The sequence below is a fragment of the Delphinus delphis genome, chromosome 13 (assembly GCF_949987515.2).
Source record: "Delphinus delphis chromosome 13, mDelDel1.2, whole genome shotgun sequence".
Classification (NCBI taxonomy): Eukaryota; Metazoa; Chordata; class Mammalia; order Artiodactyla; family Delphinidae; genus Delphinus; species Delphinus delphis.
This window is the reverse complement of record NC_082695.1, coordinates 17,454,305-17,481,279: the sequence shown is the minus strand read 5'-3', so window position 1 is coordinate 17,481,279 and position 26,975 is coordinate 17,454,305. Positions and strand designations below refer to the sequence as shown.

The window sequence follows — 26,975 nt, the reverse complement described above, 5'->3', positions numbered from 1 at the left end:
AACAGCTGTAGTAACAGTAATTCACACAAAGCCCCACACCAGTGGTTCTCAGCCCTGGCCGCGCATTAGAATCCCACGGCGAGCTCTTAAAGTCCTAATGCCCACCACACCCTGTCCAGTTACATCTGGCTGAGGAGCGGGGGTGGGGTGGGTGGACGACAGGCATCAAGGTTTAGCTCTGAGGGTGACTCTGTGCAGCAAAGACTGAAATCCACCCCAGTGACCCCACAGTCAAGCTACTTAGAGGTCATGGCTAGAAGGGAGAGAGGCAGAGAGGTTAAGAGAAGCCCCATGGGTCCAGGTAATGTTTTAGTCCTTGTCTGAGTCGGGGCACAGGGGAGTTTGTTACATTATGCAGTTTAAACGCTTTCAACTTATTTCAGAATTTTGCATAAGGCAGGAGGCCTGCGGGTACTGCAGTTTTCCTGCTTATTCCACTGCCTCACTGGTTTTCTAGGGAACGCCTACTGATAATTAGATTAATGACTCTCTTCTCTGATCTAGTTTATAGACTTCCTTACTCCAAAAACATTAGCCAGAGACCAGACACCAGTTAAGGCGGGAAAGTACTACAAGCAACAGGGATGAGGCAGGCAACTACAGGTGAGGGCCGGACAGAAGTCGTGTTATGAAAGGGCCACATAAATCCACCCGCCAATGATGACAATGACAAGGGCTCCGGGAGAAATTCTAGCACTGCAGGAACTGAATCTTTCTGGGGAGGAGTCTGGGAAAGGCCTAATCACTGCCACCGTGTCCTCTCAGAAGAGCGACCCCTGTAGGGGGAACGTGAGACCGCAACACCCTCATCCCACAAGGCCAAGGCAGGCCACTTCTCCACAGCGTGCTGAGACCCTTCCCCACAGCCCCGGCCCCTCTACACCCCAGCCCAGGCAGGACTAAAGCAATAACAGACAGCCCCCATTTACTGAGTCTCCCAAAGTGCCGGGCCTCCTGTCAAGGGCTTTTTAACGTCCTCATGTAATCCCCATGACAACCCTGAAAAGCATTATCATTTGCAACTTTTAAATGAGGAAAGAGGCTCAGAGAAAAAGTTACTCGACTAGTGTCACATCACCAGTGAACAGCAAATGAGCCTGTGTGAGCACAATGCCCAATACGTGGAAACTGCTCCACAGCGGTTAGCTGGGACAGCTACCATGGGACAGAGCAGGACTCAAATCCAGGTCCACCTCCAACACCCACGCTCCTCTCTGTTGAGGAATTACGTGCACACGGTATACAACTCAGGCAGGCAGAAGGGCGTGTAGTGCAAGAGAGTCTGCCACCCACCCAGGACCCCAGGTCCCCTCCCCAGAAGCAACCAGCTTCTCAGGTATCCTGTACAGATTTCTAGCAACACAATGCATATACTGTTCGGTATCTTCAGAGCCCTTGTTCTTTAACCAGCATGCCGTCCTGCTGGCTTCACTCGCCTGGGTGAGCCACACTTGGCATTTGGGCCTGTTTGTGGCAAATTTCACTGCCACCGACAAGCTTCCTGCCTGAAGGCCAGGGTGAAGCTGTGAGATGCAGAAAGTCTACTGCGCTTTGTAGATCCAAGGGTGTGCTTAGGCCATGGGTCAGGCTGGGCAGTGTACTCCCCAGGGGCCAACAGGATTGCTCTGCCAGCACAGCGCTGGCTGGAAGACCAGACACTCAGCCTGACACCCCAGGCCCAAAAGGGCTTCATCTCTAAGCTGGTGGTTGCACCATAAGGCTGCCACACTCAGACGACCAGGCTAGGGCTGGGCCCACATCAAACCACGCACAACAGACAGTTAGAGCCAGCACATCCTGGGTTCAGTAGCTTCATCATTTCCAGCCCTGTAGCTTTTGAAAAAGCATTTCACCTCTCTGAGATGTGGATTTCTCACTTAGCAACTGGTAACAGCAGCCACCCCTTAAAGGGTTAAGGTGAGGCTTAAATGAAACAAAACCCATAAAAGGCCATACTGTGAGCTTTTCATGATGACTTGAAGGGGGCTGGAGTTCTGTGAAGTGGAAACAGCTGAGGTTTGGAGTGTCAAAGGCAGCACTGCTTCCCTGGAGATGCTGGGTTTTCCACGAAGCACCGAGGAAGGACATCCTCTGGCAGCTGTTTAGAAGCCTGCACAGGCCCACTGGTTCCACTCTCGTGCGTCTCCCAGTTGGGGGATGGGAAAGCTTGCGGACTCTGTCTCCTTTGTGACACAGCATCAAGCCACCAAGGTGAGGGCTCTCAAGGAGACACGGCTTCCACGTTGCCTTGGAAGCGAGCCAGCCGCTTTTCCTGAGCCCCGCCAGAGACTGGGCAGGGCGGAAGAAAGGCCACAACAATCCTGGGGTCTCAGATAAGGTCCACTTCCTTCAGCAGCTGGGGTGCTATTGTCTTGATTTCCACAAATACTCCCGGGCCATGCTGGGTGCGGCCCAGCAGAGGGGATCCTCCTACTCATAAAAACCCTGGCGTTTTCTGGGTGGGGCACTGAGGCAGCTCTGGGGCTCTGACCTCATTCACCTGCTGCTGGGCCAGAAACCCAAGTTTGTGGGGAGCCCAGGGAAGTGGGACTGAAGGTCCCCCAGCAGCCTGGCTTCTCCAGGACACAGAGGGAGACGCCCCCACTAGCCGACAGTCCAGGGTGTGGCCCTCTTAGGATAGGAGAACACGCTGTGCACACCAGGCCCAGAGCCCCCAATCCCACCCCTGTGTCAAAACTCGCCACTCTTCCAGGAACTACCATCTCGAGAAAGGCAGGGGCGTCAGCACAGAGGCCAGCCTCGGAAACAGGTAAGGTAGGGTCAAGCCAAGCCGTGGTCTGGCCTGGTCTCAAGCAAGCTCAGGCCAAGGAATGAAGGATGGGGCCATCTTTAAACCTCATGTGACCTGCCCCATAAACCCAGCCAAAGAAGGATGCTCCCTCTTGCAGGGGTCTGAGTGTTCCAGGTGGGTGGAAGTAGTTATGAGAAGTAGGACCATTTTAAACAATTCTTTGCCCTTCATTAACATGACTTTCCACAAAAAGAAAAAAAAAACCACACACTGGGGACTTCCCTGGTGGTCCAGTGGGTAAGACTCCACGCTCCCAATGCAGGGGGCCCGGGTTCGATCCCTGGTCAGGGAACTAGATCCCGCATGCATGCTGCAACTAAGAAGCTCGCATGCCGCAACTAAGAAGTCCGCATGCCACAACTAAGTTCCCATGCCACAACTAAGTTCCCATGCCGCAACTAAAAACAAGCAAAAACAAAAAACCCACGCATTGAATATACATATTGAATGCTTGCTATGGGCCAGCAGTCCCCCCGGGGTGGGTGTCATTGTGCCCATTTGCCAGATGGAGAAATGAGACGACGACAGGCTAAACAACTTGATTAGGGTCACCAGACAAGAAAATGGGGAGCTGAGACTCCAAAATCCAGGTTTGTGAGTCTTTTATCAGGACCCCATCCTAGGAGGACAACGGTCCAGAGAAAACACTCCCACCTCTGTCACACTCGAATTTCACTCTGACATCACAGAATCATGACCGAGAGAATGGGAAGAGAGCCAACCAGGGCAGCCAGTCCAGCGTCCACTGTACAGAGCTGATGCCTGGGGCAGGGAAGTGACTTTCTCACAGTCACACTGCAAATCAACAGCTAAGTCGAGATTATGACCCCCCCCATCCCGCTGACTCCTACTCATCTTCAGCTCTCAGCTTAGGTGTCACCTCCTCAGGGAAGCCCTCCTTGACCACCTCCCCCTCCCCCCCGATTAGATCCAGTCTCCCTGTTACTCACTCTCAAGGCTCCCTGCACGCCCAGTAACACTGAGCACAACAGGAAACCTGGGCCTGTGGACACTGCCTGTTTCACGTTGGTTTTCCGAACTGGAAGGAAGCCCTCGACCACAAGCATGTCCCAGAGGCTGGGCTTACCTTCACTATCCGTGAGCACCTCCATGCGCCCGCTGAACATGGCCTTCAGCATGGTGTCCTGCTTGGTCAGCGTCTGCATGGTGGTGTAGTACAGGGCTCCACCCACGTTCAGCTTCACGTACTTGGAACTGGGGCTCGTGCCCTTGAACGAAGTGGTGCGGGTCGCAGCTGCTGGCACCGCTGAGCTCACCACACTTTCTCCTGACATCTCTTCCTGCCAGGGGACAAACACAGGGGCACTAGGGTCACAGCACCAGGCCTGATTTACTTTTCTCAGCCAGTGTGCTGCAGCTGGCCTCCAGATGTGTTCTGCTTAGTCCAAGTGTATACTGCATTGAAAACAAAGTTTACTCCCAGCGTTGACAACTCGGGAGAATTCACAGGAAAATCTGAGTTTCTGGCTTCTCTTAAAATCAGAGGCCAACTAGGCCAGCAGGGGAACCAGTGGTGGGAGCTGGGGTGTCGGCTAACCCATTGGGAGGAGCATGCACTCCCCAACCTGCCCCAAACTCCAAGCAGACAGCCTCATACACTGGCTTCACTGCTGACCCTGCAAGTACCAGTTTGCCACTAAGTCTTGCATTACAAGGACTTCCTTTGTGCCCACTACCCGTATAAATGAACACCCTGGCTGTATCCTAAAGTGGCCGAAAGCACTGCCAAGGTCCCGTTTCCTTACTGCTATGCACAACGGAACAGCTAAAAGTGCCACTTTTCCGTTGAATTACCCATGAAACAAGCTTTCAGGAAATTGAGTGGGGTCTCAACTACCGTTCCCTTACAGGGAATAAGTGTTTCTAAGTACTCAACAAAAGACATAAAAACTCTTGGAAGCAAGTTATTGCAAATTGGAGACTTCCTGTACTAGTACTTCCCCAAACAGCAAGATCCGCTGAGTCTCCCTAAAGAGCACTGCCAGCGACCATGTACATCCCCGTAAGACAAATGGATGCAGTGTCTGATCTAAGCAGACGCAGGAAAGGAGACTGGTACCTGGCATGTGTGTATTCAAAGAAAACTTTTCTTTTTTCCCAAATTTTATTTTTTTAATTGAAGTCTGGCTGATTTACAACGTTGTGCCCATCTCTGCTGTGCAGCAAAGTGGCTCAGTTATACACATGTTTAATATTCTTTTCCACTGTGTTTATCATAGGATACGGAATATAGCTGCCCGTGCTATACAGTAGGACCTTGTTTATCCATCCTATATATAATAGTTTACATCTGCTAATCCCAGACTCCCAGCAGAAAACTTTTCTTGAATAGGGAACATTCTATAGCTGATGATTCCAAGAGTGGCTGAGTCTTTACTGGATCTGGAGCACAGCACTGCTGGCCACGAGCTGGCCCAGCACTCACGCCGCGGCCTCGGGGTTCCCACAGAATGTGAATGACTTCACAGCACATCAATAGCAGACAAGGCAACTCGGCCGCTGATGCATCAAGACAAAAGCGAGGCCCCCCTGTAATTATGTCTGAACACAGACAAAAACAAGGACATTGTCCCCCAAAAAATGACCAATAAGGGTCCTCATGGCTGCTTCTTTACCAATTAGAGCCCCATTCCATCCTTCCCGCCTTCAAGTGAGGAATTACTAAGACCCAATCCCAGAATTAGCCCTGTTTCCCGGCAGCATTCAACACAGAGCAAAGCCCCACTTCCTGAGTCCTTCCCACAATCACCCACCAGAAGCCCGAGTCCTCTTTCTGAGACCCTCCACAGTTCTCCCTCAATGCACCAAGAAAACAAACCCAACTATGACTACAGACATACTCTTGGTGGTTTCAGCTGGAGGGCACTGACAACACAGAACCTTTAAAACTATACCCTGGACTGAAAAAGGACTGTTTTTGTTTTTTTTTATTCTTTATGCTTTTCTTTTACAGACCTCCCACAATAAACACATATTACATTTATAGCTGGTAAAACACAACTGTTATTTTTTTAGAATTTATTTATTCATTTTTAATTTATTCATTTATTTATTTTTTGGCTGCTTTGGGTCTTTGTTGCTGCACACAGGCTTTCTCTAGTTGAGGTGAGTGGGGGCTACTCTTCCTTGCGGTGTGCAGGCTTCTCAATGCGGTGGCTTCTCTTGTTGAGAACACAGGCTCTAGGCACACAGGCTTCATCAGTTGTGGCACACAGGCCTCAGTAGTTGTGGCTTGCGAGCTCTAGAGCGCAGGCTCAGTAGTTGTGGCACACGGGCTTAGTTGCTCCGTGACATGTGAGATATTCCCGGACCAGGGCTCGAACCCAAGTCCCCTGCATTGGCAGGCGGATTCTTAAGCACTGCGCCAACAGGAAAGTCCCCACAAGTGTTATTTTTTAAATGGGCTAAGGGACTAATGAGTGGCAACCTGCAATCCACCAGTGATAGTAGAGGCAATGGCCAACTTGCTTGACCTCCATCCCCTCAAAAGAATGGCCGGGAAATCACCCACTGGGGAACCCACTGCTGTCAGGGCGCTGCAGAATGACACGGACGAAGAATGGCTTCCTGGAGAGAAAGGTGTTTTCTCAAGAAACTGTTCCTGCTTCGTTCACCAAGTGAAAACATCACAAGAAGGTTAAGTTTTCAAAAGCTCAGGCTTAGCTCACCTGGGGTCTCTGTGGCCTGATGCCAAACACAAAAGACAGAGGCCAAGAGGAAGCAGTGATGCCTCCCTCCTAGCTTTCGTGTGAAATCAGTCCTCAGAGACCTGCCACTAACAGTTATGACCAACCATTTCCCCCAGAAAGACACGTTGTCCATTTGATGGCAGAAATGGCTTACGGGAGTAAAGAGTTTCAGAAAACTCTGAAGACCTGGAGCAGGGGGAAAAGAAAAGCTTATAATTATGGATTGGGAGTTTTTTTGGGGGGAGGGGGTTAGTTAAGGAAATTTGCCCCCAAACGGAAATACTTTTTTAAGCACCCATTTCAGATCTAAATTTATACAAAAATAAATATGTTTTGGGGAAATGGTACGGCATTTTGTAAGGCACTTACCGTGAAACAGACAAAAAAAGTCATAAAGAATAATTTTATGTGCTGTACTTTTTTGGCTTTCCAATACCTTTTTTTTTTTTTTTTTTTTTTTGCAGTACACGGGCCTCTCACTGCTGTGGCCTCTCCCGTTGCGGAGCACAGGCTCCGGACACACAGGCTCAGCAGCCATGGCTCACGGGCCCAGCCGCTCCGCGGCATGTGGGATCTTCCCGGACCGCGGCACGAACCCATGTCCCCTGCATCGGCAGGCGGACTTTCAACCACTGCGCCACCAGGGAAGCCCCTCCTTACCTTTTTAAAGATAATCTGCATACACTAAAGTGTATTTTAAGTGTAGAGTTTGATGAGTTTGGGTCAACTTATGCATCTATGTAGCCCCTACTCAAATCAAGATAGAGAACATTTCCATCACTCCAGAAAGCCCCTCCCTGACCCTTTCCCACTCCTCCCTTCCAGGAGATACCACCGTTTTAATTTCTATCACCACATACTACCATTTAAATCCAAACAATGCTGGAAGACAGTTATCACTATCTTCATTTTGTGGACTTGGATACCTCAGCCCACAGACAATCAGTCACTTCTCCAAGTGCACTTCTCCAAGTGCACTGGTGTCCTGATGAGGAAGCGAGCGAAGGATGTGGGCAAGTCCTGCCTGGCCCCAAGCCCATGGTTTTATCAATGATCATGCTTGGTATATACAGAGCTATGACACAGAAATTGAGAAAGGGGGCCCCCACCCCTCCATTCTTCAGAAAGTACAAAAAAGCTCTGAAAGAAAGACAGGAGGTCATGTGTGGCTGAGAGCTTGGGTTTGGAAGTCAGACCTGAGTTTAGGCCCCAAGCCCTGCCACTTACCAGCTGTCTGAGTCTAGTCCCGTCTAGCGAGTGGGGACAGTGGCCACACCTTCTAGGGCTGCGAGGCCCCAGAGAGCACTCGGCCCAGCCCCTGCCTCAGAGCAACACAAAGCACTCAAACTACGATGATCTGGGAATGCGCTCCAAGTCTCAAATTATCTTCTAAGTCCATTTCCAGGTCTACTGACATTCGACCAAAACACTAAGAGAAAGGCAGAAACCATCCTGATCTAGCTTGAGACTTGCAAGTAGACAGAGAAAGCCCTGAACCTTTCCAGAGCCCACCCTTCTAAAGGTCAGTCACTTCAATACTAGGAGAGGCCCTTGGAAAAAAGATTCTGGCTGTGTTCATCCCTAAGCCTGAGTCGCAGGGAGCGGAGGACACAAAGCAGTAGACGATGAGCCTCTCACAGCAAACCTCTCTTCGGAGGCCTCCTCAGCCATCCCTGCTGGGATCCTGCCTTTGTTTCATCGTTAATGAGGTTGGGGAGGTGAGGCAGGAGAGAGCACAACTGGTTACAAGAAAGAGGTAATTAACACTTGCAGTATTGGTTACTGATTCTACTCAATCAGAAGTTTATTGCAGTTAGATCAGTAAGTCCAGGCTTCTCTTTCCCACCTCCCCTGAGCACACTGCTGCTGATTCTAAACAGTGGCTCTCCACTTTAAAAAAATCCTGATGCCTGGGCCTTACTCAGGGAAATTCTGATGCAATTGGTCTGGGGGTGTGGCTAGGCAATAGCACTTTAGAATTCCAACTCCCTAGGTGATTCCAATGTGCAGCCAAGATTTCAACCCGCTGTTCTAAAAGTTCTGTGTCGCCCCACTCCAATCAGCCTACATTTAACTTCCTGGTCTTGGAGAAGCTCCCCAACCTCTGGCTCTATAAGTCCTATGAATTTCTGACCACACAGAAAAACAAACCAAATCGGAAACAAAAGCAGGCCCCTGCTTCACAGCTTCAGGCCGCACACAGACAAGAAGCAACTGTACGCATGCTTAAAAATTAAAAATCAGCCTAAGGGGTAAAACCTCTGACTCGAAAGGAGACCCAGGCAAGTACAACAGGAAAAAAGGCACCAAATCCCTCACCCTTCGAAGTTTCCTCTACCTCTGTAGAACTGTCTCGTGTGTGTGTGTGTGTGTGTGTGTGTGTGTGTGTGTTGTGTTGGAGATGTGTGTAGAAAGTCTGAATAAGAGTTCAGCAAACCTAAACCTGCAGTTCTGTGTGATGTTCAGACAAATGGCTTCACCGAGTCTCAGCTTCCTAACTTGTAAAATGAAGTTAAAGCCATAATCTTCAGAATAACCCTCAAGGAATAAATATTTAAGTATTTAGTATCGTTGTCCTTGAGGCCAGAGCTTCCCAGCCTTGGCTGTACTGGAATCACCTGGGTGCACTTAAAAAGTGGTGATTCCTTGGCTTCACCCAGAACAATTAATCAAACTGGGGAAGGGCGCGGCACCTCAGAAACTAGTGTTTAAAAAGCTCTTCAGGTGATTTTAATGTGCAGCCACAAAGCTCAGGTGTTTCTTTAACTAGCTAAGAGTCATTGTCTTGAGGCTAATTATAAAACTCCCCCTACCCTCCAAATCAGGGCACTTCTACAACTCAGAGGTCTGCTGTTCCATTTCAACAAAACTAAATTCAACCAGTGGACTTCCCTGGTGGCGCAGTAGTTAAGAATCCACCTGCCAATACAGGGGAAACGGGTTTGAGCCCTGGTCCGAGAAGATCCCACATGCTGCGGAGCAACTAAGCCCGTGTGCCACAACTACTGAGGCTGTGTGCCACAATTACTGAAGCCCGGGCGCCTAGAGACCACGCACCACAACGAAGAGTAGCCCCTGCTCGCCACAACTAGATAAAGCCCGCGCGCAGCAATGGAGACCCAATGCAGCCAAAAATAAATAATAAGTTTATGAAAAAAATAAAAAAAATTCAACCAACCACATAACTGTAGCATTATTTTGCATCCAAAACTTACAGGACAGCCACTGATATTTCCAAGAGTTTTGTCGAATTACTTTCTCTTCCTGTGTTGTGCACACAAACCATTGGCCTATTTCTTTCAGCAGGCTAGTGAGGAAAACGTTATCATCACTCCCATTTTTAAGGGGAGAAAAGTAAGTACCAGAACTATTAGGATCCTCTGACTCCCACTCTCATGCACCTCTCATTACAGAGCCCAAATCAAGAAATCATCACTCTCATCCCCTGCAGGGCTTGCTAAAACAGATTGCTGGGTGGTCCCCACCCCAAGACTGACTCAGTAGTCTGGTAGGTCTAGAAAACTTGGCCATTTCTAACAAGTTCCCAGGTGATGCTGCTGGTCTGGGGACCACCGTTTGAGAACCACTGCTTTAATGACTTCTCTCTCTCAAGTGGAACTTACTTTGCACAAAATGGAGCTGTTCAAAGTCAGATACGGGTTGAATCATTTTTTTCTTCAACATTGGCCTTGGGACCGGTGTTCCCTAAAGACTGCACTTGCCAGGTTAAAGACTTGGGGCAAGCAAGTAAAAAGAGGGTCTGGGCTGAACTTTGGTCATTCCCACCCAGGGAAAAAGGGCTATTCAAGAACAGACCCTTGAAGGATTCCAAGCACAGAGAAACTTCCCACAGCTAGAAGATAAGAGTGTGAGGCATCCCCAGCTCCTTAGCTGTGGCCACCCCGGGTCTCGACGCAAGTGACTAGATAGGTACCCAGGCGCCAATTAAGGCGCTGGATTCCGTGGCGAAGGTACCCTGACCTCAGGACCCTGGCATCATACCTCCACGGAGTTCCCAGCACCGAGCGCACGCCCACCGGCGGGCTCCCTCGGTTTCTTTCCTCCGCTCCACTGGCCCGTGTGTTCAGACGCACTTGTAAGCCTCGTCCCCACTTCACCGAAACCCAGCGACTCTAGCATAACTTCCAAAAACCCCGAACACTCCGCTCCAAGGAATCCCACTTCGCCCTCTCATAAATTACCCATTCTCCTTCACAGCCCTGCCCAAATCCTCATTTTCCACTCCAGATGTCTATCTTCAGTGACATCTCTTTGTTCTCTTTACAATCACCAATTCTCATTTCCGACCAGCGCTGAAGTCTCAGACCCCCCACTCATCCATGCACATATCTACTCCACGAGCCCAAATGCCCTTTCCCGGATCCCCCAACAGCTAGGGACAGCACTCCCCTACACACACACACACACACACACACACACACACACACGCACACGCACACGCACACACGCACGCACACACACTTCTCCGTCCAGAGCCCTTCCCCCACCCCCGGCCTCGCCCCCCATCCATTCCCCCAACCGCCTCTCTCCTATCGCGACAGCCCCTCATCAAACCCCCTCCTCTCGGTCCTTGCCCCCTTTATTCTACCTCTGTCCCGCTCTCTCGCCCGCCCAGAGCCCCCAGTCCGCGGGCAACGCCCTCCTTACCATGAAAAGCCGGAGGACGCCGGAGTCTCCAAACCCGGACTAAGAAAGACAGGAAACACCCAGCTCGCGTGAGCCTAGGGCGGAGGCGGGGCCGGGGCGAGGACTTCCGCACTCGGCCACGCCACTTCCGCCCCGCAGAGGACACCTTCCTAAAGGGTCCGTTGTACTCCTAGATATCGGCCGCTTTCCTTCAAAGTTCCCTGGTTGGAATGGGTTGCATCTCTTCTCGGCTGGGTCAGGCATTTATCCCGCTCCTAATGCTCCGCTTTTTCGGCTTCCATAGAGGGGGACAAGGTGCAGGGAGGTTTTCCTTTCCGGACGAAGAAGCTCTTCGGAACTGTCGTTTCCGGAACTGGATAGTGGTTTCCCGGCGGAGCTCTCAGAGTGAACATCCCGGGGCAAGATGGCGGTCGGGCCTCGGCTGCTGCCCCGGGTCAGGCAGAGCTCGGGGGTCTTGGGCTGAGGCGGTGGTAAACTGCGGCCCCGACCCCGAGCGCGGGGGCCTCGAGCGGATAAAGGTCTACGGCCTGCGGGTAGCGAGTGGCAACAGGGTTGTGGGTTCTCTGGGTAGTGGGGCCGGGGACTTGGAGGGAGGTGCCCCTGGGGCTGGGTCCCTGCTTCTCCTGGTCGGAGGGGCAGGTGCTGGGGGCTGGCTTTCGGGTTCCGGTAGGGGGTGGGGAGGGGTTCTCCGTGACCTTTTTATCTCTGGGGTCAATGAGATAAAAAGGGGCAATAGGCCTTTATAAGCGGACTAGCGCTGGACGAAAAAGATTTGTTATTGTGGTTGTTGATGCCGGGGAAAGACGCCGGGCCGCAGAAGTCACCCAAACCGGAGTTCGAACCCTACTCACTGTAACCTTGGGTGAATTCTTTCTCCTCTCTGAGCCCAGTTTCCAACTCTGTGAAATGGAGTAATTAGCTCATGTCACAAAGGGTATTGTGTAATTAAAGTTTTAGAACCATGTCTGACATTCAGCGCTCAATGGAAGCAGCTGGTGTTAATGATACCAATAAAGGAAAGCTTGGTAGTAATTTGACTTTTAGCCCCATGGGCAGCCTTGCATTCTCGATTTTTCTTTGCCTTCCGTGAATAGTGGCGTCCCTGGGTCTTCTCTGTTGCACTTAAAATAAATAATTGCTTTGGGGTTAGAAGTGGGTTCAAATTCAGGAGCCTAGTGACCTCTGACAAGTCATGTCCCTTTCTACATTTCATTTTCTCTGTGTGAAGGTGGGATTTGAAAGCATGCACCTACATAGGCTGTAGCCTTCAAAACCTGTTGCTTATTCTTAAGAAAGTTAGACTGTTGAGACCTGATAGAGCTGAAAAGACAGGTGGTTAAATATCTGTACAGTGTTTGATCCATGGTCCACCCCTAACAAATGGTCATTCAACCAGGTCATTCAACCTAGCTGCCCAGCTATTCCCACCATAAGCGGAAAATTGCCTTGGGCTCAGACAGCAGTTATATATGGTGCTTCACCTTTGGACTACACTCTCTAGACTGTCAGGCTCTTTCATAGTGCTCCATGAAGTTGGCCTGATCCGGAAAAGATTGATTTTGAACAGTCTCATGGAACTATAGAAGTAGAGAAGAGTCCTGACTCAGTATTAAAATCTTGACTCTGCCGCTTTTGGGATTATGGGAGATATTAAATGGGATTATGGGAGATATCAAATGATCTTATAGGGTTGCTCTTCTTGTTAGATGAGATCACATAGAAAGGACTTGACAAGCAGTGGGTACTCAAATCAACATGTTTCCCTTTGCTTTTCAGACCATCTTGGTTATCAACAATCTCTTGTTTCCTTATCTTTCCACCTATAACATTTTTGTTTCCCTAACTGGATTGTAAACTTCTTAGGGACAGAACAGTAAAGCTCACTTACCTGCTATCTGCTTTCAGATACTCCTTATTAACATTTTCCCCGTTTAATCTAATCACAGTATCCTGATGACTAAATCGAGATACAAGAAGGATAAATTTTCATTTAATCCTTTTAGCAACTCTAGGAGGCTGGTACTATTATTATCCTCAATTTACAGATAAGGAAACTGAGGCCTAGAGAGGATAAGTAACTTGGCCAAATAAGGTAGAACCAGAACTTGAAAGAACCAAGGGCTATTTTGACCCAAGGCTTTCTCTGCTACTCACAGCCTTTTCTATGCACAGCCTTTTCTTTGATTCTCCAGGGCATTTAGCAGAGTAAGTACTTAATAAATACTTCTGATGTGTTTTTATTTGATTGATGAACTGTAATAGATGTTATGCAGGTAGAGGAGGTGAATAAGAAAGAATTTGAAGAACTGCAAAGTATAGACCATTATGTGATGTAAACAGAAACCAACATAGAGCGTTGCCAAGGGGATGATGATCTCAAGGAAGGGATCTTACCCTGCAGGGCCCGCTGGGAGAAGTGAAGTTTTGACATAGTCTTAGAGGTACTTAGTCACAGTTAGCATGCAACCTCCTGTTCTTCTATTGGGAAAAAGTGCTCTCTTCTCCTTCTGCTCCCTCCCCTTCTTCCCCCTGCCCCCCAAGAGGGACTGTCTCCACGTTAAGGAAAGAGTATACCATTGTGCTCATGGCTTGGGCCGGCTTGTTTGTAGCTCTCAGGACCTTGAAGCTGTTACCCAATATAAACAGGGCCCAGGGCTCATAGCCCAAGTGACAGGACTGGTGAGTCTTAGTACACCCAGGGATAGAAAAAACTCTTAACGGGTGACTGTTATTTCCTACCCAGAGAACCACAGTGCCTGTACAGATGAGAGCCTCTGCTGAAGAGTTTTAAAAAAGAAAATCTTTGTGTCTATAAAAATAATACGCCAATTAGACTTACTGACTGTGCGCCCCGTCAGCCACCTCTATAGGTGCTTGAGGTCATCATCTCATTCAGTGCTCATGATCGGCCTCTAAGCTGATTAACAGACAAGACAGAACGACTCCGAGATACCTCCCCCCACGGTACACGGCAGAGCTAGGGGCTGGCTCCAGCTCTGACTCACAGTGCCATGTCACGCTACCACATGCCTTCTGTGGAGAGTTCGAGAAACAGACTAGTTAGGGAAGCAAAATTTCCCACAGTTCCCCTACCTCAAAACAACCACTCTTTTTTTTAATATTGAAGTATAGTTGATGTACAATATTATATATAAGTTACAGGTGTACAATATATATGTTACAGGTGTATAATATGGTGATTCACAATTTTTAAAGGTTTTGCTCCATTTGTAGTTATAAAATACTGGCTATATTCCCCATGTTGTACAAAAGATCCTTGTACTTTATTTTATACCTTACAGTTTGTACCTCTTAATCCCTTACCCCGATACTGCCCCTTCCTCCTTCCCTCGCCCTACTGGTAACCAGTTGTTCTCTGTATCTGTGAGTCTGCTTCTCTTTTGTTATATTCATTAGTTAAAACAACCATTCCTAACGTGTTTTTCCCCCCAGTTTTGTATCTACCTGCGCACGTGATTTTTTCTCTTTCGTTGTGTAATTGGGATCATGTTGTAATAGGGAAGAACCCTTTGTATTCTATTACAAGTTAATCACTAAAGGGATGTTGCCTGTAAGCTTAAATTATACATAATGGCCCACCTCTGGGAACCCTGCCTCCCAGGTAGTGAGCATTAAGCTAAAATACCTTTGTTTAGCTCACAGGAAACATCCTGACCAGGCCCACCTCTGAATGACTGCAGGGAGGAAGAAATTAACACGTCCCCTCTGGAGGCTGACCAGAACCAGGAAATGTTTGACTTTCCTCCCTCCCCTTTTAGTATAAAAGAAGCCTGAATTCTAATTCAGGCAAGATGGTTCTTTGGGACATGAGTCCACCATCTTCTCGGTTTGCTGGCTTTCCAAATAAAATCGCTGTTCCTTGCCCCATCAACTCGTCTCTCAATTTATTGGCCTGTCGTGTGGCAAGCAGTATGACCTTGGACTCTGTAACAGTGTTGGTTCGCAGCCAGCCTCCTTTTCATTTCTTAGACATAAATATTTTTCCAACTTGCTGAAAACGTCAAACATAATTTGCAATGGCTTTTAAACATGTCATCCCCTCTGTTATTCTTAGTTGCCATCACAAAACATTTACAGCTTTAATTCAGCAACTTCTTTGGGCTTATTCTCAACCTATTCCCTTTCAACTGTGAGGACTGGGGAGATACATCTACCATTTAGATCCAACATTAACTAGAGAGGACACAGATGTTTTTGCACTGTCTTTATTACTTTTTCTCAGTGAGGAAGGTATATGATGCCTACCTAGAAAACTAATCCTAAATCTGGATTTTTTTTCTTCTGCTTCTGCCAGAAAACAGAAGCTCCTCTGAAGTGAGAAGATGTCCTCAGCTGTGAGCCCTGTGCAAAGTCACTAATGACTGATTACCTGACATTTCTGTGTCACCGGCAGGTCCTCAGGTGAGTGCTCCAGACTTCCACTTTTGGGGCAGAGTGAATGGTTTGGAAGACTGGTACCTTTTTATTGCCTGTCTTCTCACGCTCCCTCCCATCATCAGGTAAAAGTTTCAAGATGGTCTTACAGGTACTTAGTCACAGTTTGTGTGCAACCTCCTGTTTTACTATTGGGAAGAGGCTCTCTCTTCTGCTTCCTCCCCCACCCCCGACACCCCATGAAGGACCGTCTCCATGTTCGTTTGTCTTGAGAATTACTGATGAGAGACCCACATGTAGGAAAAGCCATACTGTTTAACAGACGTGAATCAATGTCGAACAGGGGCCACAGAGTTCCCCCCGATGTGCTGACATGGGAGGAGCCTCTCGTGACCTTCTTATCCTTGATGTTTTCACGTGGACACTGCTTTGAGTGAGGTAACCTGGTAAAGAGATGGTTTACAAGAAGTCTAGATTTCTGAGGATTTCATTTCAGTGCCCATGTCAGCTGGTCTGATTATATATTTTGGATAGAATGACAAAGTTTTCAAGCATCTAAAGACATCATCTCAGTGTGGGAGGCTCTGTGGACCAGTGCTATGTGCTCTAGGCTGATAGCCAAAGCCATCCCTTTGGGAAAAGACAGTTACTGATGATTTAGATTAAAATGTAATGGCTAGGGCTTCCCTGGTGGCGCAGTGGTTGGGAGTCCGCCTGCCGATGCAGGGGACATGGGTTCGTGCCCCGGTCCGGGAGGATCCCACATGCCGCGGAGCGGCTGGGCCCGTGAGCCATGGCCGCTGGGCCTGTGTGTCCGGAGCCTGTGCTCCGCTACGGGAGGGGCCGCAGCAGTGAGAGGCCCGTGTACCGCAAAAAAAAAAAAAAAAAAAAAATGTAATGGCTAATTTAGAGTCCAAAAATACCAGTCTGTGGATGGGGGCCTTTCTACTCTAACGTCTTCCTCAGCCCTTGGCAGGATGGGAACGGTGAGGACAACAGAATAAGTTATGCTTAAAACCAAACATGTTTGATTTAATGGCTTGTCTGGCATTCTGGAATCTTGTACCTTTGGCTGTTTTAGTGTTTAAATGGCCCTTTAAAAAAAAATGAAAGGCTTCTTTTGTGTTGGGCACAAAGTAGGTATCAGTAAATATTCGTTGAGTGAATGGATAAATAAAATAATGGTGACAGTAAATAATTATGTTTAATGTTTTTCCCTCAAGTCTTCCCTTGGCAAAATAAAAGTTGACTGCTCAGTGAAATATCCAGGGACCTTTGACTTAGAGGATGCCTGGTTTGAGTTAGAGCTTTGTGGTTGGAATTGATTCATGCTTTGTTTATTCATTAAACCATTGCAGAGCCCAGACCCTATGCCAGGCACTCTGTTGTTTCTCTTAAAAAAATGTGATAACTTAATACAGGAAAAAGCATCGCTGGTCTGAGGAGTTGCATGAAAGGAGCCGACAGGAAGCTGGGACTTGTGCGGGGACAGCTATCAGCCATTTGGGAGGGAGCTGGGGGGTCCCGAGTAGCTTTCTGCTGCTGCCCAAGTCCCTTCCTGCCCTTTGCTCCTGAGCCCCTTTCCGTGAGTGTTTTTAGTATAATGACCTACATCAGCCACTTGCCATTTTCTTTGCAGGGTTTGTGCAAGTTTGCAAACATGTTCACTGTTTCTCAGACCTCGAGAGCTTGGTTCATTGATAGAGCCCGTCAGGCTCGAGAGGAAAGGCTGGTGCAGAAGGAGCGGGAGAGGGCAGCTGTGGAGATTCAGGCCCACGTACGGAGTTTTCTCTGTCGGCGTCGACTGCAAAGAGAAATCAGGTGGGTGTCAGGAGCTCCTCAGCACGTTTTCTTTTGTTTCCAATTCATAGCAAAAAAAAAAAAAAAAAAGATCGCTTTTCTCTTAACAGTTCTTGAACAGCCTTCCAGCTGCTTTGAACTCCTAATTTAAAACGTCTTTTTTTACCCTTCCCTCCCTAGGAGAGAGACTGATGAGTTTTTTAAAGCAGATGACTCTGGGTCCAGTAAAAGAAGTGCACTTTGTATTTTTAAGACTGCCAGGAAACTGCTGTTCTTGTTCAGAATTAAAGAGGATGATGAGGTAAAATAATAATAGCAAACCCACATCGTGCTTATGTGTCAGATCTTTTTGTAAGTATTTGATAGATATTAACTCATTTAGTCCTGACAGCAGCTCTGTGAGACAGGTTCTGTTACCCCCACATCCTGCCCCTTTTGTTTTCTTGGAACCTGTTTCGTAGGGATTATGCCCAGTGCTGGGAATCATCACGATTGTTTTCACATTGACTCTTACAGGCACTTGTCCTCAGATGCGTAGGTTAGCAGATTTATGAGACACAGCATGGTACAAGTCATAATACATGGTAACTGACAGGCGGTGGTGAGGACATTGGAGGAAGAGGTGGGCTGTGGTGTGCCATCAGAGGGGTGGCCGCTCCTCTGCTCCAGCCACTGGGGGACTGATACTCTGATTTTTTTAAAGACACTCCAGAGCTGTTTGACACTCAGTTTACTAATTTGTAAAAATTGGCCGCTAATTTGAAATTTCTCTTAAAATCCTGCAAACCAAACAAAACAGGCTAGTTTTACCTTTGGAATTAGAAAAATCAGCCTAGAAAGTAAAATTCCAGGGGAGCAGCTAGTCATCTGTAACAGTACTAATGGAGACCCTTGAGGAGGGCCTCTGTGTTCCTGGGGGTTAGGCATCCATTACTGCTAAGCTTCACATTGTGCCAAACCCTCTTCTGGGTACGGGGCCCCAGAAGGAAACAACGTGGGCAAGGTCTTTACCCTTGAGGAGCCTGTAGCCCAGCAGGAGAGAGAGAGGAGGACGCTGGCAGTAAACGCAGTCACGCAGATGAGGACAGGCAGGCGCAGGGAGGTGACGCCTGTTTACAGAGGAGGAAACCGCAGCTCAGTCTGGTAGAGCAGCAGCCAGGGCCACACCTCTTTTAAGGGTGGATCCAGGGTTGGTACAGCCAGGGTGTACCACTTTTCTTGCTTTTGCATTTCAAGATGAAAGTGATGATATGACAGTTTGTGAGGCAAAAGTCAGCATCCGTGGTGCTTACAAAATGGCAAATGGCTGAGCACAATTTAGGAGACAGCTGCTAGTCTGCAGGAATCCAGGCCCAGTTTGCCAGGTTGATCTTGTTTTTCAAAAGGAGCCCCAGTCTAAAACACTTGTAGGGCTCATCCTGCCTGCGGGTCACCAGTTTGAGAGCCTTTCCTTAGGCTTTCTGATCCTCGGTCTCCACATCTACAAGTCGGAATTAAATAGGATCCCGATGTGAGTCATCTGGCGTCAGGCCGGCACATCCATGCCAGGGGTCCGCGGAACATTTGCTGCTTTCTCATTTCTCCATTCATTGTGAGAATTTATAACCCCCATTCTGCCTCTCTGCAGAGATTTGAGAAGTTGTGTCGCTGCATCCTGAGCAGCATGGATGTTGAGAATGAACCCAAGGTAAGTGGGGCGGAAGCCAGAAAGTCTCCCGCGACCACTCAAGCTGGGCTGTTTGCCTCTGAAAATTCCTGTTGAATGTTCTGACTGTTGTGTATGACTCTGCATGTTCGCACCCATGTGTAAGTAAGTAATGATCGAAAACATTAACAAAGTGCAGGTGAATTCCTTAGTCTTTGCATTATCCAAGAAGCTGTGCGCTGCTCTTGCCTCATACTCAGGATGGTAAATCCACTTACCAGGCTAGTTTTACCTTTGGGTTTAGTGTTAAAATAAGTCCTCCTTGCTGCTTATTTTTGTGTTCATCCCCCTGCCTTATCTGGCTCTGGACCTAGCTAATTGGTCCCATTCCAGTAGCTGGAATGTGTGGCGTTTGATCCCTGTAACTGCCCATTACATTTCTCTTTTTCCTGTTTGTAGGTGTGGTACGTGTCCCTGGCTCTTTCCAAGGATCTCACCCTCCTATGGATTAAACAGATCAAAGACGTCATGTGGTATTGCTGTGAGTTTCTTGAGCAGCTCAAGGTAAAAAATAAAAACGAGACTGTAAATCTATCCCTCCCACTTGAGGCCTGTAGAATGTATTTTCAGCGTCCTCGTGGTTCCCTCATAGGTTATACCTTTGTGATGTATCAGTTGGAGTCTAGTAAAGAATTACTGGAGCCCCTGTTCCCAGAGAGTGAGTTAGATGCTGTTATCAACTTGAGAGCTTCTTTCATGCACGGTGTTTTGGACATTGACCTGCACTTACCACAGTCTTGATGGCAGGGAATCTTGTCTTCCTTTCAGTGCTTTTGATATAGTGGATACTTTGTAGCTGGCATTATTATACTAGTCAGGCCCCTTGTTACAGTGCAGAAACCCAACATGAGTGCAGCTGGTAATACATACTAGAGCTAGGGGGCTTCTGGATTTTCCCTCTCTTTCCTTCTTTCATGTGTGTTCCCTTTTGGAATCACCTTGTCCTCTCCCACTCTAATCATGGCAGCTGGCAGTTCTAGCCTCACATCCTGACTCTGTCTTGACCAAAGACAAAAGGGAGGCTTCCCCCATCGATTCAGAAATCTGGGAGGACTCATAAAGGTCCAGTGGGATCCTGGTCTCAACCCTGAACTGGTCACAGTGGCAAGATGGGTGGGGTACTGCCACCAGCCCTGCCTGGTCCAGTGCCCACCCTTGTGTTATGGGAAGGTGGGCAGGGGTGTGAGTGTGTACAAACAGCAGCCATTTCCACTTTGCACGTAGGGAGGGAGAAGTTTCAGGGGCAGGGGCTTGGCAAGGACTCTGGTAGTAACTGAGCAATGGAGCAGATGTCCCTAGAGCACCCAGTGATCCATTCCCAGACATCTCTCTCAAGGCACTTGTGAATGGCTCTCTTGGCCTTGACCCAGCATCAAGCATGAATTATAGTCATCGTTATAGTAACAGCCAATAGTATCAATACATAGTGTTCTCTGTGTGCGAGGCACTGTTCTCAGTGCTTTATATTCATGAATCCATTTATTTCTCACAACAACTAAACGAAGGAGGCAGTGTTACTGTCCCTAGTCAACAGAGGAGGAAGCTGAAGTACAGAGAGGTTAAGAAACTTGCCCAAGATCACACAGCTAGTAAGTGGTAAAGCCAAAAGTCTGAGCCCAGAGTCCTTGTTATGTTCAATTGCATTTATACTCTGTTGCTCCAGTGTACATGCATACATATGTTAAATACTGAATGCATACATGTAGCAGGCCAGCCCTGGTCATTTTGTTTTCTAAGAATTCTCAATTCTCCATTCCCAAGAGTATTTCAATTCTATGGTCAAGCACTAGTGTGCTGAAATCCCTGTTGTTTAACTCTTATAGTTGTTGTTTAACTCTCATAGTGGTCATTCCTCAAGAGAAAAAGAATAAAGACTTAGAATCCTGACTCATTGGTTTGCATTCAGAAAAGCTGTAAAGCGGTTGCTCTACTCTCTTGGACTGGAGGGCGTGTGTCTTAATCTTACTCTCTTTATTGTTTTTAGCCTGAAATTTTACAAGACTCCAAACTCATCACACTGTACCTCACGATGCTTGTCACCTTTACAGACACTTCAACATGGAAAATTCTCCGGGGAAAAGGTCTGTGAGACTTGCTTCAAAATCTTTCCTAAGTAGCATTTCCATGGAGAGTTCGGGGACCTTTTCAAGAAGTATTTTTGCTGCCACAAGCCTCAGGGAAGGCCCTAGAACCACACACATGGAGACGTTGCACTATGGTATCTAGGATAAGTTCAGTATCGTGTGCTCAGCTCTCTCCCTTCTTGGAATTCACGTTTGAAGGCACAATCCCTCTGAGCTCATTTGTTACAACTCCCACAGCACCTCAGCCTTCAGATTGATAATATTCACTTAAGCCTCATCATTTCATTTGGAGAATATTCGGCAGCAAATAATTCTATTTTCCCATAAAATTGCATGGTAAAGCTGCCTTCTTCCTTGAACACTGAACTCGGCCTTACATGTTTCATACATTCACTTTATTTATCCGTTTACCCAGTAGCCTGCTGTGTGCCAGACACTCTGCAGGCACTGGAGATAGGGGAGAGGTCACTGCCCTCCAGGGGCTTTAGGTGCTGAACTCTGTGTGCCCGCCCTTCCTCCCAGCACCTGAGTCTGGTGGGGTGGGGAGGAGACAGACACTGAAGAGAGGTTGTATATATATGAATATCTGAGTAGTATACGTGGGTGTGTAGGTCACGACAACAGTGTGACAAGGGGCGCTTGGAAGGAAGAGCCCAGGAGAAACGAGAGTGCAGTGGGGAGGGAGGCCTTGCCTTGTGTGGGGCTCGGCCTTTCCCGAAGCAGTGACATTTGAGCTGAGAGCTGCAGGGGGAGGTGGAGTTTGCAGAGCACAGTGGTGGGGCAGGACTCTGAAGCAGAGGAAACTGTGTGCCGAGGCTCCAGGCCAGGAAGGAGGGTTCATTTAAGTCATGATCCTGGACTCTGGGGGGGGATTTAGAACTCGGTGCGTTCTGGCCCTGCCAGGGGGCTTGTATCCCAGTGGGGAGAGGAGGTAGCCACCGGGGGTAGAAAGTGCCAGGCCCTCGGAGGGAAGTAGAAAATGTGCTGCAGGAGCTTGGAGGCCGGGGATGATACTTCTGGGAAACCAGAGGTCCTGTCACCTAAGAGGTTACGCTTCCACCGGGCCTTGCAGGAGAGAGAATTCTGGAGATGTGGCGTCTCCCTGTCCTCTGGTGCCAGACCCCAGGGGAGCAGGAAGGCAAGCCAGAGGAGCTCTCGTTTCCTTACGGCCTGGGGCCTGGGGCCTGGGGTATGTAAACAGTTCACGTTATGGCCAGAGATTTTTTTTCTCAGACTTTTTTCTTCGTTTAGGTGAGAGTCTTCGACCAGCCATGAACCACATTTGTGCAAATATAATGGGCCATCTCAACCAGCATGGATTTTACTCTGTGCTGCAGGTCTGTGACCCCATCCCTAATGCGGGACTCACTCTCCATACCTGAACTTGGGTTTTTACCTCTGGTTTCGGCCTATCTGCTGCCCGCCTCACAGAAGCGCTTTCTGCAGGAAGCGCTCTCTCCTCCCTCCCCGACCCCGGCTTTGACACCCTCTCGATTTGTGTGAAGGGAGGACAGTGACTGGGACCCCTTCACTGTGCTACATTTTTGACTATGAGGATAATCCAGTCATTTGAGACTTAAACTCAGGAAGGAGGTCTCAGGATGTATTCCCTCAGGTTCCTTCTTGGTTGGTGTCTGGAATCGTCTTTCTAGCTCTGTGTCCTCAAACAGCCTTCCGTCCACACTGCATGTTATCGTGCCAGTTCGTACATCCAGGGAATTGTCAGAAATGTAACTAATCACTGTTGAAAAGTATTGATACTTTGGAATTCTTGAGTTTGAGAAGTGACGTTGATCTAGGCCGTCCTCCGGCCTGGCACTGAGATGGGCTGTTTCCTGGTTGGGTTTCACTTTCTCCTCACGACAACCCTGCGAGGTGCTGCGGCAACCAAAGGTGGATTCTCAACAGTTCATCTCAGTGGAAGAGTCTACTTGATGCCATAACTCTGAATTGCTTCTAAAAATAATTGAGATTTTAAATCTGGTGTTCTTCTTATCGGCTGCTAATTTTTTTAACTATTATTTTTTAAAACTCAAGTGTAATATTTAAACTAGAGAGAGAGTGGTACAGTGAACCTCCATACATACCCATTGCTTTTCTTTCATTTTTTTAGAAACATTCCAATACAGTTTTTTATCTGAAGCACTTACTGTACATTTTTTACGTGCACATGAATATAAAGTTGGCGTCGCCCCCTGACCAATTACAGTGTTCTTTGCAGGTATTGTTAACCCGTGGCCTGGCGAGACCCCGGCCTTGTCTGTCCAAAGGCACTTTAACAGCAGCCTTTTCCCTAGCAATGCGGTGAGTAAGAAACTGCGCCTGAGGAGCCAGCTTGCTTCTGAAGGCCTGCTCCTCCTGCTTTTCTTCTCTTGTTACTGGTATTAGATACGGGCTTGCCCACTTTGTTAGAATTTACAGGAAGTGTTGTTCTTGATGAAAATGACACATCTGTGACTGCCCTGTTCTTAATCTTCCGGCTGTACCCTTGAATGTTTTTGCATCATGATTTGAGGGAAGCTATTCAAAATGAATTGCTTTTATTCTGCCAGGGGCCAAGATATGACCATTTTTCCTTTTGAGCTTTTAGTTGATAAAGGAAACCTAAGAGCTGAAAGAGGCCCAGCAAAGGGCAGGGTGAAAGGATTCAGGGAATAGTGTTGCGAACACGGGTTTAAGACACTGGAGTTCGGAGGACCAGAGAGGATGTGATATTTATCTTCACTTAGTCAGTTTGGAGATGTAAAGTCGTAAGAAGCTAAATATTTCCTGATAGAAATCATACCAGCAAGTCTGAGAGCTGCCAAGTGTAAAGAGCTGTGCTTGTTAATGGGTCCAGAACATACTTAAACTGCTGAAAGGAGCAGTAACTTGGAGAGTTGTTAATAAGATAGCTTGATAATCTGAGATCATCTTAATCCCCAAGATAATAATAATTTGGGAAAGAAGGAGTGTTGTGGTCAAACCAGCTTGGTAAAGCTGCCCGTCTGCCCCTTCCTGGTAATTCACCAGGCACCTTCCTGCTGAAAGCTCTGACAGATCCTGTGGTAGCAAACTCTTTGGGCTTGTTTAACCTGATTTGACCCAAACATATCTGAACATGGAGTACTCTCGCCCAAGTTTTAGATGATGGAACATGTCTGTTACTATCCTGTGGAATCATTTTCCATGGAACACCAATTTGAAAAATGATGGTCTAGATTATAGGTTGGCAAACTTTTTCTGCAAAAGGCCAGCTAGTAAATATTTTCAGTTCTGTGGGCTACGCAGCTTCTGTCACAACTACTGTGCCACTATAGCCGCCAAGCAGCCATAGACAGTACATACACAAATGAGAACAGCTGTGTGTTCCAATAAAACTTTATTTACAAAAACAGGCAGTGGGCAGTTTTTGACCTGTGGGCCACAGTTTGCCGACCTGATCTAGACTGTGTTTTCTACTAACCATTAGCCACGTGGGGCTGTTTAAATGGAAGTTTATTAAAATTAAATAAAATTAAGAATTCAATTCCTTGGTTTCATTAGCCATATTTCAGGTGCTCGGGGGCCACGTGACTAGTTGAAAACCATATTGACAGCACAAATGTGAAACATTTTCATCATCACCAAAAGTTCTATTGGACAAGGCTGGTGTACACCGTCCAATAGAAATATGATGAGAATCACATTAAATAAGTCAAAAGAAAGGGGAAATTGAGTTTAACGATATATTTTATATAAACTGCTATATCCAAATTTATCATTTTTGCATGGAATCAATACTTTTAAATTATTTTAATTAAAATTAGATAATTTATTAATTTTTCTTTCCGTGCTGAGTCCTCAAAAAGTGGTGGCTATTTTACACTTAAAACATAGGAATTTGGCCTAGCCACATCTTATGTGCCCAGTAGCCCCTGACATGTGGCCAGTGGCTACTGCGTTGGACAGCACACCTCTAGAGGCTAGACCTTCATAGCAGGAACAGAATCCAACTGGTTATGCTATGATTAAAGAAGTAGAACAAATTATCTAGGTAACAGTCATACGTTCGTTACATACTTTGAGAGGAGTTTCATAGAGATGTATTTAATGAGTCGTAGCACATGTTTTCCTAGATCAGGTTTACTGCAGCTCCCTCTCCTGAGTCACCTGAGCAGCTCATTCCAGCAGCATCACCCACCCTCTCCTCTGTCACAGACAGCGGAGGATTGACACACAGACGCCTGAGCCCAGGAGTGCAGCAGCATCCTCTAGCTCCCCTGTCTTCCATCTCCCAAGAACACAAGTCGTCTTTCCGTCCCAGCATCCTTCCCTTGTCCCACTGTGGCTGCAGTTCACACTGTGATCCACCAAGAGGGTCATCTAGTCATTCCACCACGTTTCTTCTCCTTTGAGAATATAATAGCGTCCATCATTTTAAGTTTTTTCTTTCCATATGTCAGAATCCATTGACTCACTTGTTAAGGCCAGGCTGTTCTAAAGCCTTTTTCTTGCATAGTGCACTTTTTTTCCTCCTCTGAATATTTGTAAGTAATTGAACAGGACCAGGGCCTTGTAAAACAAGATATTCAGTGGTTTTGTCATACAATATGTAGATACTACTACTAAAAGTCTATGAAGTCATAACTGATATGTTTAGATGTGATCACCAAGTCCTATAATACAAATAGCTAACATTCACGGGCCGCACGTTGTTTTAAGACTTCTACACACATTAACTGACTCCTCACCACATTCTCGTATCTCCATTTTATAAATGAGGCAGCTAAGGCCCAGAGAGGTTAGGTCAGTTGCCCTTGGTCACACAGCCGGGAGGGGCAGGGCCTGGAATTAAACCTGGGCCATCTGACTCCAGAGCCCACACTTTTTATTCCCTACTCTTTATACTTGCTTCATATATTCAACACATTTTTATATTCTAAGATCAATATATATTTCTTAAATTAATGGCCCATGGGAACCTTCCCAAACTCACCTTGTTCCATTTATTATCTGGATATATATTCAGAATAAATTGCCTAATTGAAGTATGAGTTATTGGTGATTTATCACCCAGTAAACATACCCATGTAAGCACCACCCCACCTGTGAAATAGAACAACAGTAGTAGCACCCCAGAAGCCCCTCTTTTCCTCCTTTCCAGTCACTTTCCCCATCCTCCTCTCCCGTGTACATAGTTTCTCATTCTGCTTTTTTTTTTAAGTTGATTATAGCATGAGGATTCTCTCATGTCAGTAAAACTTCAGTAAATTGATTTTTCATAGCTGCGTCATAGACTAAAGTATCACTTATTCAACCTTCCCCCAGTGAATGGGCCCATTTTCAGCCTTCAGTCTTCCTAGAAGTCCTGTGAAGCATAATTCCAAGGGATTTGGGGGTGTTGGTAGGGTTGTTCTTTTGTTCCAGGTTCACATTAAACGTGTCTGAGTAAGGTGATATGTCTGTGTCTAGCCCTGTGATTGCTGCACAATTTTCAGACAATCTGATCCGGCCGTTCCTCATCCACATTGTGTCTGTGCCCGCTCTCATGACTCATCTCAGCACAGTGACCCCTGAGGTGAGTGGGCTCTGAATTCCCCCAATTCCATCTTTGCCTTTGTCCTTAAAGTAGAAAGTAAAATGTTTTCTCTGTTAATTTCGACCTCGTCTCCTGATGATTCTCCTAAATCAGTAGCTACCGTAGACACACTTGTGTTAGAAGCCCAGAGAAAAAGGGTCTCATCTTTGTTCATTTTCTTCTTGGTGATGGATAACATGTTTGGCAGCTAGGGGGTGATCTGCAGGGATAGAGTTCACACTCTGGTGGGAAGCTCCTTTTA

At 47.4% G+C, this 26,975-nt stretch overlaps 2 protein-coding genes across 5 annotated transcripts in view; one reads left to right on the top strand and one right to left on the bottom strand.

The window, feature by feature from the left end:
* KCTD10 (potassium channel tetramerization domain containing 10) overlaps window positions 1–11,253 on the bottom strand; it is a 33,568-nt gene extending 22,315 nt beyond the window's left edge. For 2 of the 3 annotated variants that reach the window (XM_060028229.1, XM_060028230.1), the window contains exons 1-2: window positions 11,191–11,253; window positions 3,900–4,113 (exon numbers count right to left, since the gene is read on the bottom strand). In XM_060028229.1, coding sequence (XP_059884212.1) covers window positions 3,900–4,113; window positions 11,191–11,193 — 217 coding nt within the window. In that variant the 5' untranslated portion in view covers window positions 11,194–11,253. Of the gene's footprint in view, window positions 1–3,899; window positions 4,114–11,190 lie in introns of those variants that run through there. The other variant, XM_069541313.1, reaches the window with a different exon arrangement.
* A 335-nt stretch (window positions 11,254–11,588) lies between these two features.
* The window catches only part of UBE3B (ubiquitin protein ligase E3B), a 54,149-nt gene continuing 38,762 nt past the window's right edge, over window positions 11,589–26,975 (top strand). The window contains exons 1-10 of one of the 2 annotated variants that reach the window (XM_060028226.1): window positions 11,589–11,708; window positions 15,506–15,612; window positions 17,225–17,406; window positions 17,566–17,686; window positions 19,013–19,072; window positions 19,490–19,594; window positions 21,075–21,171; window positions 22,426–22,511; window positions 23,396–23,478; window positions 26,608–26,713. In XM_060028226.1, coding sequence (XP_059884209.1) covers window positions 17,246–17,406; window positions 17,566–17,686; window positions 19,013–19,072; window positions 19,490–19,594; window positions 21,075–21,171; window positions 22,426–22,511; window positions 23,396–23,478; window positions 26,608–26,713 — 819 coding nt within the window. In that variant the 5' untranslated portion in view covers window positions 11,589–11,708; window positions 15,506–15,612; window positions 17,225–17,245. Of the gene's footprint in view, window positions 11,724–15,505; window positions 15,613–17,224; window positions 17,407–17,565; window positions 17,687–19,012; window positions 19,073–19,489; window positions 19,595–21,074; window positions 21,172–22,425; window positions 22,512–23,395; window positions 23,479–26,607; window positions 26,714–26,975 lie in introns of both variants that reach the window. The other variant, XM_060028225.1, reaches the window with a different exon arrangement.